Source organism: Physeter macrocephalus, chromosome 2 (assembly GCF_002837175.3).
Source record: "Physeter macrocephalus isolate SW-GA chromosome 2, ASM283717v5, whole genome shotgun sequence".
Lineage (NCBI taxonomy): Eukaryota > Metazoa > Chordata > Mammalia > Artiodactyla > Physeteridae > Physeter > Physeter macrocephalus.
In genome coordinates, this window is record NC_041215.1 from 120,199,448 (window position 1) to 120,212,454 (window position 13,007).

Here is a 13,007-nt window from a genome sequence, read left to right on the forward strand (position 1 = left end):
GGGCTCTAGAGCGCAGGCTCAGTAGTTGTGGCGCTTGGGCTTAGTTGCTCCCCAGCATGTGGGATCTTCCCGGACCAGGGCTCGAACCCGTGTCCCCTGCATTGGCAGGAGGATTCTTAACCACTGCACCACCAGGGAAGCCCGGTCTTTTCTCAGAATTCTGAGAGCCCATTTTAACATCCTTCACTCTTTCCGGTCAGGAAGCTTTTAACATCTAACGTAAATTTTGGCCAGTAGTGACTCACATTATTGGTCAGCACTTCTCATGTGTCATTGTGCACTGAGTAGCTTGGGAGTTTGGAATAAATTCCCCACCTCTCGAAATTCTGAATCAATAAGACTGGGTTGAGAAGGACCCATGAATCCCCAGGAATTCTTATACTCAGGGTCCACAGATAATACTTTGAGAAACATCATCTAGGGAGCAGCTGATCAGAATAAAAGGTTTGACACCTAAAATTCCTGTCCTTGAAATGTGAAGGCAGTTATATTGCACTTTCTGTGTGAGGAATACTTAGAGTCCATCAGCTGGTCCCCCTGGGTTTTTCTCCTCCTTTCTCAGGTTCTCCAGGAACTCCTGCTCCTTACCCTAAGTCCAGTCAGTTTTCTGATGTGCATGCTGTTAACCCTGCCTTGTCTCCCTTAGTGCTTTACTGTTCTGTGTGAAGCCATGGATGGGAACAGCTGGACCATCTCCAGAGCTTTCTACTCCAGCCTGATGACCACACAGCGGGCTGTGTTGGACGGGCTCCTTCATGGCTTGACAGTTCCACAGTTCCCTTTCCACAGCCCCCCAGGTAACTGGAATGGGAAGGTAAGGTTCTCTCGACCTACTTATCGAGTAGGTCCAGCTCTGCTCTTTCTCCTGCCATTACCTGGAATAGACCTGGCATTTAGTGAGTGTTAAGTAACTATGAACTGAGAGAAAGAATGGGGACTCTGAAACAACCAGCACCTTCCTGCATTCTGTGCCTTTCTTGCAGGAGCCCCCGAGGCAAGCCAGCCGCTTCGGGAGCAGAGTGGGGATCTGCCTGGAGCCATCTCCTCGGCACTGGCAGCCTTATGCGCTGCTCCTGTGGGGCTGCCTGGCTGCTGGGAAGCCAAGGAGCAGGTCTGAGCTACAGTTTTTTTGTTCCTGTCCTCCCTGTTGCCAGAGTAGGGGAGGCTGGCCCAGCTTTTCAGAAAGGCAGAAAAACAAGCTTTTATGCCTCCCTTTACTCAGTACTTCCAGAAACAGATGCTCCCACTAGGTTTGGGCCACTTGTAGAACATGATGTAGCCAAAATCCCAGAGCCCTTGGCCAGCTGATTAGAGAGCTCAGTGACGAACTGCCCATGTGGTGGGTTAGCTGATCTGAAGCCACCAGTGATGCTTCCTCAAGGGTTCAAGATTCAGATTTCCTGCTCCCTTTTGGCTAGCAACACTTGCGTCTGTACCTGCCTGCAGTGGGACTTAACTAGGCCTTGCCTTTTGGTTCTCCACTGGCCATGAAGACTGGGAATGGAATGGCGGCTGAGGTTCCTGGTGAATCTGGGGAAGAGTGGCTAGCAAGGGGTTAAGAGTCCTGATTAGTTGGAGATATGAGAGGAATGGGATTGGAATAATGGGAACGGGATTGAGTCTTCAGGTATGTCTCTACAGATCTCTCGGCATTTGGCAAACCAGCTCACTGAAGACAGCAACCAACTGAGGTCATCCCTCATCTCTGGCCTGCAGCATCCTATCCTGTGCCTACACCTTCTCAAGGTACTGCCTGCCCATTAACTCTTGGCCTTTCAGACTTCTTTTTCACACCAAGGACTAAGAGAGAGAGAAAGAGACACTGAGAGAAATGAGAGACACCCCCCCCCTTGGAGGACCCCTTTCTGCTTGTAAAACCTTTCAGCTGAGATGGCCCTACTGTCAGCCAGTCCTCAGCAGAACCGAGAAGTGTCCACATCTCACATTCTTTGAGCAAGAGGCAGAAGGGGCCTGAATTTCTCTAATATCCCTAGTTGTGGATACTAGATCTGTCGAGAGGCTAGCCTGCTTTCAGCTGAGCCTTTCAATCTAGGAGCCCAGGGGCTGCTCTGCCTCCCTTACAGACTCCTTCCTACTCCCTTTAGGTTCTCTACTCCTGCTGCCACGTCAGTAAGCCCCTGTGCCGTCTTCTAGGGCAAGAGCCCCTGGCCTTGGAGTCACTGTGGAAGTTGGTCCAGGGCAAGGTAGGCCAGCAGCACGAGTGGGCATCTCTTGGGGGCTCCACCATCTCAATCAGAGGAGCCTCTGTTATCTCGGGTTTCCTTTGTAGGTAAAGGTAGTGGATTGGGAAGAGTCTGCTGAAGTGACACTGTACCTCCTCTCCCTTCTTGTCCTTCACCTCCAAGATCTGCCTTCTGGGTGAGTCATAAAGCAGGGTCTCTCCACTGAAATCTTCCACCCACATAGCTCACCCAGACATGGATTGTGGGGAGTGACACCCTACAGCCTATCCTCAGGGGGGATTGGGACAGAGAGTGTGAGGGTTTCTGTACAAAGAAGAGACCTAGATTCCCACCAACTTTGTGCCTTGGAGGTGGACATGCAGCCTAGGTGGAGAGTGCCATCCAAGGGAGAGGGCAGGCCACGCAGCAGCCTTGATGTATCTCTTTATTCCAGAATGGAGAAGCTAGGCAGTGAGGTTGCTACTGTCTTTACCCATTCACACGTCGTCTCTCTTGTGGTGAGTTTTCACCCTTCATCTTCCTCCACTTTTCACCCTATCATCCCACCCTTCTGCAAGCAGGAGAGTCATTTCCTAATTTGTAGCTGTTTGTGAGGCATTCTTCTGGACCAGGACAGAGAAATAAATCCTCTCTGCCTGTCCCGAGTACCATGCAGATGCGGACATTCCTCCGCCTTGTCTAACTCTCCACAGAGCGCGGCAGCCTGTCTCTTGGGACAGCTTGGTCAGCAAGGGGTGACCTTTGACCTCCAGCCTGTGGAGTGGATTGCAGCTGCCACACATGCCCTGTCCGCCCCTGCGGAGGTGAGCTCTACCAGGGAATGCAGACACGCGTTTTCTCTGAGGCAAATAAGGTCTGCGTTCAGGGAGAAAGACTGAAATGCCAGCAAGCCTAGAGTAAACTAAGGAGTGTGAGAGAATCAAGGCGTCTTTCCTGTCCTATCCTTCTGCCCTCGGATAATAGATCCTTCTGAGCCCAGACTGTCAGGGCTTTAGGTTTGTTGTTAACTTGCAGGACCTCTGAAGGGGGAGGGGGAGGCATCATGTGTTCTCTCTCTCTCTCTCTCTCTCTCTCTCTCTCTCTCTCTCTCTCTCTCTCTCTCTCTCTCTCTCTCTCTCTCTCTCTCTCTCTCTCTCGCACTTGCCTCCTGAAGGATCTCCCCTCCAGCCTCTCTTCTCTCCAGTCCATTTTCTTCACTGCCACCAAAGTGAGCTTTCTTAAAGGAAAACCTGCCCATTTGTTCAATCAGTAATTATTTCACACATAAATATAGTAGTGAGTACCACGCACTATTCTCAGCTCTGAGAATACAGTAGTGAAAGGAGAGACAAAAAAATCTCGCCCATGTGGAGCTTGTGTAAGTCCTCAGTGGCTTCCCACGGTTTCTGTATTAATGTCTAAATTGGTTAGCAGGCTTCTCAAAGCTCATCTGTTCCCTCTGGGCTCTCTAATCCTGCTCCACCAAAGAGTTAACATTTCCAAAGTTCACTGTGCTCTCTCACGACCTGCCTTTATGGAAGCTATGACCTCTCCCTTCCTCATCTGCCTTTATGGAAGCTATGACCTCTCCCTTCCTCGTCTGCCTTTATGGAAGCTATGACCTCTCCCTTCCTCGTCTGCCTTTATGGAAGCTATGACCTCTCCCTTCCTCGTCTGCCTTTATGGAAGCTATGACCTCTCCCTTCCTCATCTCCCTTTTATTTTATTTTTAAGTTTTATTTATTTATTTATTTAACATCTTTATTGGAGTATAATTGCTTTACAATGGTGTGTTAGTTTCTGCTTTATAACAAAGTGAATCAGTTATACATATACATATGTCCCCATATCTCTTCCCTCTTGCATCTCCCTCCCTCCCCCTCATCTCCCTTTTAAACTTTTAATCCCATCAGTTTCCTACCTCCAGGAGGCAGAGTTAGCACTCTCAACCGTGTCCCCTTCCCTCTCCACAGCCCTCCCTCACAGCCTCTCATGTAGCAAGCATCTTCCTAAACTGTAATGGTTTGTCTGGCTGCTTACCCTACTGACTGTGTGTCTTTAGGACAGAGTTAGTCATTGAACAACTAGGCAGGAGCCAAGACTCCTAAGTCCAAAAGAACTCTCCCCGCTCCACCAGGCTGAAGAAGAACTCCCTCTGCCTGACTTGGAGTTGGGAGCACAGGCCTGTGTGGTCACCTCACCCCTGTCAGATCTGCTCTCTTCCCACCTCTCTCCGGCAGGTCCGGCTGACCCCACCGGGTGGCTGTGGGTTCTATGATGGCCTCCTCATCCTTCTGCTGCAGCTGCTCACCCAGGTACAGCTGCGTCCTAGGACGGATGGGAAGTGAGGAGAGCTGCTTTGGGGAGCCACTGGCCAATAGGAAGGAAGAAGCAACACAGTCACCTCTCCTCAAACCGCCTGTGATGGCCTTAAATTGGGCCCATCTGCCGTCAGTACAGACCCTTTAAGGGGAACCATTCAGCTCCGTCCCTTGGGATTCAGTGGGAAGAAAGCTGTAATTCCCTGGTTTCTAGTAGACGTACACATGGGTTGAGAGGTCAGGGGTTAAGATGTGATAAGCGAGGGAACTGGGACAACAGGGAAATCCTAGGTGGGAAAACAGAAGGAATTATTTCTGGGACTCCTCTTCCTCGTAGGTCAGGGACAAGAGTGAAAAAAGGCATTTTGACTCCTGTCTTGGACCTCCTCGTTTACCCTCATTCAATTTTGTCTCTAGCAGGGGAAGGGTAATCCATTAAGGGTCGTGGCTAGCTCAGAAATGTGGACCGTTCTGTGGCACCGCTTCTCCATGGTGCTGAGGCTCCCTGAGGAGGCATCTGTACAGGAAGAGGAGCTGTCACTGTCCAGTCCACAAAGCCCGGAGCCAGACTGGACGCTGATCTCACCCCAAGGTATCTTTCCAACAGCACGCCCCTTTTGTCGGGCCAGTGTGTTGATTCCTCTTCAAGAGGAAACAGCCTAGAACTGGGTTAGCCCATGGAGATGGCTACTGCTGCTGCTGTCTGGGGAGAGGATGGCAGAGTCTATGCTGGAGCTGCTCAAGGACGGGGAAGGGACTGAACAGGTGGTAGCCCTGAGAGCCTTGGGGACACAGGGGCATCCTGACCTCTTGCCTGCTCCACTGGGCCTCCATTCTTGGTGTTTCCAGGCATGGCAGCCCTCCTGAGCCTGGCCATGGCCACCTTTACCCAGGAACCCCAGTTATGCCTGAGCCACCTGTCTCAGCGTGGAAGTATCCTCATGTCCACCCTGAAGCATCTGCTCTCGCCCAGCTTCCTGCATCAACTGACCCAGGCGTGAGTTGGAGCTAGAGGAGGGAGACCAGAAAATTCAACGTTGGCTGTTGAGGGTAGGAGGAGGGGAAGGCAGGAGAGAAAGAGCTGACAGCTTGAGCTATGAGGCAAGAAATGGGATTACTGAGGTTGGGGAAGGAGAGCTGGACTAGGGAATTTGAGAAGAGTCGGGGGAAGAAAGCTAAAGGGTGGGTGCAGCAGACTGAGTATATCCTTCCACTCTCCCCCCATTAGGCCTCAAGGGCCTGAGTTTCTCCCCATCGTGGTGCTCTCTGTCTGCCAGCTCCTCTGCTTCCCCTTCGCCCTGGATGTGGACGCTGACCTCCTTGAAGGTGTCTTAGCTGACCTCACAGACTCAGAAGTCACAGCCCACCTGCTGCAGGTACTGGGGAAGCTACCCAGGCAGGAAGGTGGGAGAGGAAGGTGGCCCAACCTTGTGTACTCAAATTCACTTCCCGACAGCTCCGGGGCTCTCCCAGGCCCCTGTAGGAGTGCAGCACCTGGCTTGGTCTAAGAGTTGAGTGGAGAAAACATTCGGGCCTGAACAGAGGCATGTGGTTGGAGCTGGGCTGGTGCCTCTTCTCTCCATCAGTCCGATATCTGGATTCACTTGGAGCCCAGTGGGGTGGATATCTTAGGCTAGGCCCTGGAGACTCAGCTCCTCAGCTGGGAATCACTTCCTTGGAAATTGTTGGCATTAAGCAGTGAGCGGGTCTCTAAAGCAGAGAGACTAAGTCCTTGCAGAGCAAGGCATGGACTTGGGAAGGACCTGTTCTCCTGGGCTCCACGTTGTGCCTCACGTGCGGTGCTGTGGCTCAGGTCTTCTGGCTCTCTGTGGTATTCTCACCAGAGTTTGGTTTTTCTCTCTCCCAGACTGTGGGCTCCGTCTCGTTATCTAGCTGCAGTGTATTCTCCCTCTCCCTGAGCTCTTTTGCCTGCACCCCTCCCCCTTCTCCAGGTCTGCCGCCACCATCTTCCACTGACACAAGCCGAGCTGCCCATCAGTCTGCTTACACTCCTGGCCCTCTCGGAGCCCCCCTCTCTCAACCAGTTTGTGAGCACAGTAGCCTCCTGCCCTACAACCACCATCTCATTCCTCTCAGCTGCCCTCCTGGGTGACCAGCCGCTGCTGACCTCTGACCTTCTCTCCCTCCTGGCCCACACCGCCCGGGTACTGTCTCCCAGCCATTTGTCCTTTATCCAAGAACTCCTGGCTGGCCCCGATGAATCCTATCGGCCCCTGCGCAGCCTCCTGGGCCACCCGGAGAATTCTGTGCGGGCCCGTACTTACAGGCTCCTGGGACACTTGCTCCAGCACAGCGGAGCCCTGCGCGGGGCCCTGCAGAGCCAGCTAGGGCTGCTCAACCTTTTGCTGCTGGGGCTTGGAGACAAGGACCCTGCTGTGCGGCACAGTGCCAGCTTTGCTGTGGGCAATGCAGCCTACCACGCTGGTCCCCTGGGGCCTGCCCTGGCAGCCGCGGTGCCCGGTATGACCCAGCTGCTTGGAGATCCTCAGGCTGGTATCCGGCGCAATGCCGCATCAGCTCTGGGCAACTTGGGGCCTGAGGGTTTGGGGGACGAGCTGTTACAGTGCCAAGTACCCCAGCGGCTCCTAGAGGTGGCGTGTGGAGACCCCCAGCCAAACGTGAAGGAGGCCGCCCTCGTTGCCCTCCGGAGCCTCCGACAGGAGCCTTGCATCCATCAGGTACACCTGAGGGGACTTAGGAATCACCATGATGTGGCTGGTTTTCACAACATTTTTCTGAGATAGTCTTTAAGGAATTGGGACATCTAGAAACCCAAGCTGTATCCTTCTCTGGGAGCAGGAAACCCAGGGGCCGTGACTTGGTCATGAGTTTTTCATCTAACATTTCGCACCTGGAGAAGGGAGGGGACCTGGAAGAGGGCTCCATTGGGCTAGGAGATGCCTGGGATCTCAAGGACCAGTGTTTCTTCTGGAGGCTGTGCAGGAGGGAGGTGAGGGAAGACTAGACGTTGAGGTATATAATGGTTTCATTCTGAGGGCCACGAAGGTGCTAACTATCTTTTTTAGCACTTACCATGTGAAAAGTACCATGCTAAGCATTTTACCTTTATTATCTGGTTTAAGCTTTGCTTCTCATTTTGCAGGCAATGAAACTGAGGCACAAAGAATTTAATAACTTGTCCAAGTTACAAAGCTAATATGTAGGTTTGGACTTTTGAACTCAAGAGTCTAAAGTCCAGAGCCCATGCTCTTTTTGTTTTTCCTTTGGCCATGCCACACGGCCTGCGGGATCTTAGTTTCCTGACCAGGGATTGAACCTGTGGCCCCTGCAGTGAAAGCACGGAGTCTTAACCATCAGACCACCAGGGAAGTTCCTAGAGCCCATGTTCTTAACCACCGCTTTACTCTGTTTTTTTCTTTTTTCTGCTCAATTTTCAGTATATAAACAGCCCAATGGAAAAATCATACATCTACCTAGGATAAAGCTAAACCTCCAAATTATAATAGTTCAATGTGGTAGCATTGGGTGGTTCATGCAGAAGAGAAGTTTTGGCAGGATGGTTATGATATATATTAGAGTTTTTTGGCAATCTGTGTGGGGAAATAATAAAAGGGATTCTTGGTGGTAAGGAGGTCCAGACCCACTGGTCTAGATCCACAGCTGAGAGTCTCACCTTTTGGCTTACTTTGACTGCTGCATTTATTACCTCTTCCTGGGGACAAGTGCATGGGTCCTTTGGTGCCTTGGTTTCATGGTCTGTAACCAAAGAGAATGGAAACAGACCTCTGGTCCTGGTGATTCCTGTCTCCAAGGTCTGTCTTTTCCCACACAACCTATTTTGAGTTCCCAAGAGCTCATTTTCTTTTTCTTCCTTTTCTAGAGTGGGAATTGCTGGGCCAAATCACAGTCCTCTGCATGTCGTGTTCTATCATCTCTCTCTATCCCACAGGTGCTGGTGTCCCTCGGTGCCAGTGAGAAATTAGCCTTGCTCTCGCTGGGGAATCAGTTACTGCCACATAGCAGTCCCAGGCCGGCCTCTGCCAAACACTGCAGGAAACTCATTCACCTCTTGAGGCCAACCCACAATACATGACCCCAGATTCCTGGGGTCCAGCCTCCAACCTTCATTGCCCTACTGTTGCCAACCCTTCCTTTTTCTGCTCTACAAGCCACCAACTCAACCAAGAGCTAAAGAGACCGAAAGAGATAAGCTGCCAATCAACTGATTTGAGAATGAGAACCTAGAAGAGATTTATGTATAAAGCTCCTTCTTTCCCCCAGATTCAGGATGATTTCAGCCAGTAAACTTCATTGTTGTTGGTGCCAGAGGAGATTCCTTTCTTCTCTACATCAGGGGGTCTTTTCTCCAATAATGTGGCTTTAAACCAAGGGACATGCCTCCTGGACCTTAGGGATACACCTTCTACCTGAGAGGTCTCTTCCTTTCTGGAGCTCCTGAAATCTTCCCAGCAGGTTCTTGTTTTAGATGCAGTGGTCCCAGGACAGTGATGAAGACAGAGCCTGCCTCTAGGGGATAGCCTGCTGTGGGGATAAATGCCATCAGTCCCTGTTATGGAGGGCTCCCCAGCCTGTAGCCCCCATTCCCATCCATTGGTGGGGGTGGGAGTGTACCTTTTCTTTCTTCCTCCCTTCCTTCCCTTCCCTTTCCTCCCTTCCTTCCTTCCTTCCTTCCTTCCCTCCCTCCCTCCCTCTCTCCTTCCTTTTTACTTTTTTTTTTTAACCCTACTTGGAGCTGCCAGGGTAAAGAGTTGAGAGGTTCAGCTCTTTTCGCTGATGTGTGATGCTGGAAGCACTGGTTTTCTGTTCACAGAAGATCCTGGTTTGGGAGCTTTTCCTGCCTTCCAGCTTCCTCCATCCCAGATGAGCTGCATGTGATCACCTACTTCCAAGCCAGGGCCAGTGGAGCTGAAATAGGAAAGGATAGGATTAAACAGAGGGGTAAATTGGATTGCTTTCTGATCTCAGGCTTAGTGACTAGTTTTAATATTTGGTGGAGTTTCAATGTATAGGGAAGCCCAGCTGCTTTAGAAAGATGGCTGTTTATGGAGATTGTGCAGTTTACCAGAAAGGGATGTTTGGCAGGCCCATTGGTTAGAATCATAATCCATACTGGAAAGCTTAAACCTTCACTCACTGGATAGCTTGCAACCAGCTTCCCAGAGCCCTAATTTCTCCATCTGTAACATAGGGAGACTACTTTTTGTCTTTCCTTAAATTCCACTTGTTTTAGAAATGAAAGATGAGTAAGGTGCTTTTATTTTTTATAAAGAATTCATTTAGACCTCATCTTCATTGCCCACTGTCTATGTCTATATTTTGGCAAAAATAACATTTTTTTCTAGAGACCACCATAATTTCCTCCTATCCAGATTATTTCAGTTCAGTTCAGTATATATTTTTTTATTTGTTTTTTAAAGTTTATTGAAGTATAGTTGAATTACAATGCGTTAATTACTGCTGTACAGCAGTGACTCAGTTATACAAACATACATTCTATTTCATATTCTTTTCTATTATGGTTTGTCACAGGATATTGAATATAGTTCCCTGTGCTATACAGTAGGACCTTGTTGTTTATCCATTCTATATATACCAGTTTGCATCTGCTGATCCCAAATTCCCAATCCAACCCTCTCCCAGGCCCCTCCCCCTTGGCAACCACCGGTATATTTTCTACAACGTATATTTATTGAGTCCTTTCTATATGCCAGATACTATTCTAGGCACTGGAGGTAAAGCAATGCCTATTTGTCATAGAGTTTCCATTCTGGTTGGGGAGACAGTGGGCTTATTAAAATGAGTGAATTGTGGACTCCCCTGGTGGCACAGCGGTTAAGAATCCGCCTGCCGATGCAGGGGACATGGGTTCGAGCCCTGGTCAGGGAAGATCCCACATGCCTTGGAGCAACTAAGACCGTGTGCCACAACTACTGAAGCCCGGTTCCCTAGATCCCGTGCTCCGCAACAAGAGAAGCCACCTCAATGAGAAGCCCGTGCACCACAATGAAGAGTAGCCCCTGCTCACCACAAGTAGAGAAAGCCTGTGCGCAGCAACAAAGACCCAACCCAGCCAAAAATAAATAAATAAAATATTAAGTTACTTAAAGAAAACTTTAAAAAAATGAATTTTTTAGTATGTAGGAATGTGATAAAAGCTCCAGAGAAATACAAAGCAGGAAGTGGGGGGGGGGGATGAGGAGTGCTGAGTTGGATAGCCAGGGTAGACCTCACTTAGAAGGTGACATTTGAACAAAGACATTTGAACAAAGCAGTGCAGCTCTCTGAGGGAAAAGACTATGCAGGGAGAATGGTCTTCAAAGGCCATTGGAGTATGGCCATATGGAAGTATGCCTGGAGTGCTTGAGGAGCTATGAGGAGGCCAGTTTGGATGGAAAAAGTGAAGAAGGGGGAGAACGGTAGGAAACGAGGACAGGAAGGTAATGGGGACCAGATGTAGGCCTTAAAGACCTTACATTTTACATAGAGTAGGGATCTATTGGAGAGTTGGATCAGAGGAGTTCTGAGATCTACCTTAGGTTCTAAAAGATTGCTCTTCATTCTTGTATTGTGATGGACAGTGAGGAATGGGGGAGGATGGGAAGTAAGGTGGGCAGTTAGGAGGCTATTGTAATAATCCACATGAGAGATAATGGTGTCCTGAACTGGAGTGGTACCAATGGAGTGGTGAAAAGTAGATTTTGAATATATTTTGAAGATGGAAGGAATAAGTTTTCTTGACTGATTGGATGTGAGAGTGTAACAAAGGAAAGCAGTCAAGGATGACTCCATGGTTTTTGGCCTGAGCAATTGGAAGGATGGAATTGCCATTAACTGACATGGGGAAGGCTGTTAGTGGAGGGGTACTGGGTGGGAAAACTCTAGTTTAGTTTTGAACGTTAAGTCTATTAGCTGGAAATTTTCAAACATACACAAAAGTAGAGAGATTAGTTCAGTGAACCCCATCACCACTTCGATAGCTACCATATCCTTTTTTTACTTAAGTATTTTGAAACAAATCCTGGGCAACGTATGTTATCCATGAGTACATCGGAATGTATCTCTGACAAATCAGAAATTTTGTTTTTGTTTTTCACAAAACCACAGTACTTCACTAAGACCTGTCTGGATTAACACGAATATGTATACGGTATTGTGTTTTTAAATCTGGATTTTTTTTCCCTAAAAGGTAAACGAGGGAGAATTACCTTGTAAAGGAATTATTTGCTTTTTCCAAATAATTTGTTAAACACTAGCTTGAAATATTTTGCTTATCTGGTACGTAAACAATTTAATGTAGAGAAATTAAATTTACATCCAAACTTTTTAGGCTCTTGCATCAAGCAATAATTAATAATTTTATGAGGAAGCATAATAAGAAAAATGTTCCCATCCTTGTGAGCATACAATCTAAAGGATTAGAAATATGTAAACAGGGGCTTCCCTGGTGGCACAGTGGCTAAGAATCTGCCTGCCAATGCAGGGGACACAGGTTCGAGCCCTGGTCCAGGAAGATCCCACATGCTGCGGAGCAACTAAGCCGGTGTGCCACAACTACCGAGCCTGCACGCTAGAGCCCGTGAGCCACAACTACTGAGGCCCACGTGCCACAACTACTGAAGCCCACGTGCCTAGAGCCTGTGGTCTGCAACAAGAAAAGCCACCGCAATGTGAAGCCCACACACCGCAACGAAGAGTAGCCCCCCAACCCTCGCTGCAACTAGAGAAAGTCCGCACGCAGCAACGAAGACCCAACGCAGCCAAAAAAAAAGAAATATATAAAAATATGTAAACAGTTTTACATCTAGCAATTATCACACAAAGTGCTGAGAGGATTTGGAATGAAAGTCTGAGTAGTGCCTGGAATTTAGAGAATGTCTGGAAGGTTTGAGCATTTGTGCTTGTTTTGAGTGCATATGTATTTTAACTTTTGGGGAGGGGAGAAGGAACTTAAAGTTTTTGAACACATGAAAGTAGAGAGATGGCATGCTAAACCCCCCAATACCCTGATCCCACAAATTCAGCTGTTATCAACATTTTATCATACTGGTTCTACCTATTCCCTTGTTTAATTTTGTCATTGCTATAGTTTTAAATAAGCATTTTTTGGAAATAATTTAAAATTTAACGAAAAGTTGTAAGAACAGTACAAAGAACTCCTATATACCCTTCACCCAGATTCACTAACTGTTAACATTTTGCCACAATTGGTTTTATCATATTTTTCTGAACCATTTCGGAGTAAGTTGTAAATACCATGCCCCTTTACCTTTAAAAAACTTGTGTTTCTTAAGATCAAGGATATTTACTTATATAACCACAGTATAATTAATGGGATTAATGAAATCAGTAAGTTCAACACTGATATAATACTATTAACTAATTTTCAGCCCATATTCAGATATTGCCAATTATTCCAATAATGTTTTTTTTTTTTTTTTTTTTTTGTGGTACGCGGGCCTCTCACTGCTGTGGCCTCTCCCGTTGCGGAGCACAGGCTCAG

At 48.4% G+C, this 13,007-nt stretch overlaps 1 protein-coding gene across 7 annotated transcripts in view; it reads left to right on the plus strand.

Annotated features, from left to right (window-relative positions):
• The window catches only part of STK36 (serine/threonine kinase 36), a 29,107-nt gene extending 18,491 nt beyond the window's left edge, over nucleotides 1-10,616 (plus strand). For 6 of the 7 annotated variants that reach the window (XM_055090049.1, XM_028481918.2, XM_024124774.3 and 3 more), the window contains 13 exons: nucleotides 647-797; nucleotides 984-1,111; nucleotides 1,642-1,746; nucleotides 2,106-2,204; nucleotides 2,291-2,379; nucleotides 2,638-2,701; nucleotides 2,897-3,007; nucleotides 4,424-4,498; nucleotides 4,922-5,096; nucleotides 5,354-5,501; nucleotides 5,733-5,880; nucleotides 6,457-7,203; nucleotides 8,436-10,616. In XM_055090049.1, the coding sequence (XP_054946024.1) occupies nucleotides 647-797; nucleotides 984-1,111; nucleotides 1,642-1,746; nucleotides 2,106-2,204; nucleotides 2,291-2,379; nucleotides 2,638-2,701; nucleotides 2,897-3,007; nucleotides 4,424-4,498; nucleotides 4,922-5,096; nucleotides 5,354-5,501; nucleotides 5,733-5,880; nucleotides 6,457-7,203; nucleotides 8,436-8,579 (2,184 nt within the window). In that variant the 3' untranslated portion in view covers nucleotides 8,580-10,616. Of the gene's footprint in view, nucleotides 1-646; nucleotides 798-983; nucleotides 1,112-1,641; nucleotides 1,747-2,105; nucleotides 2,205-2,290; nucleotides 2,380-2,637; nucleotides 2,702-2,896; nucleotides 3,008-4,393; nucleotides 4,499-4,921; nucleotides 5,097-5,353; nucleotides 5,502-5,732; nucleotides 5,881-6,456; nucleotides 7,204-8,435 lie in introns of all 7 variants that reach the window. The other variant, XM_055090055.1, reaches the window with a different exon arrangement.
• The last annotated feature ends 2,391 nt before the right edge of the window (nucleotides 10,617-13,007 follow it).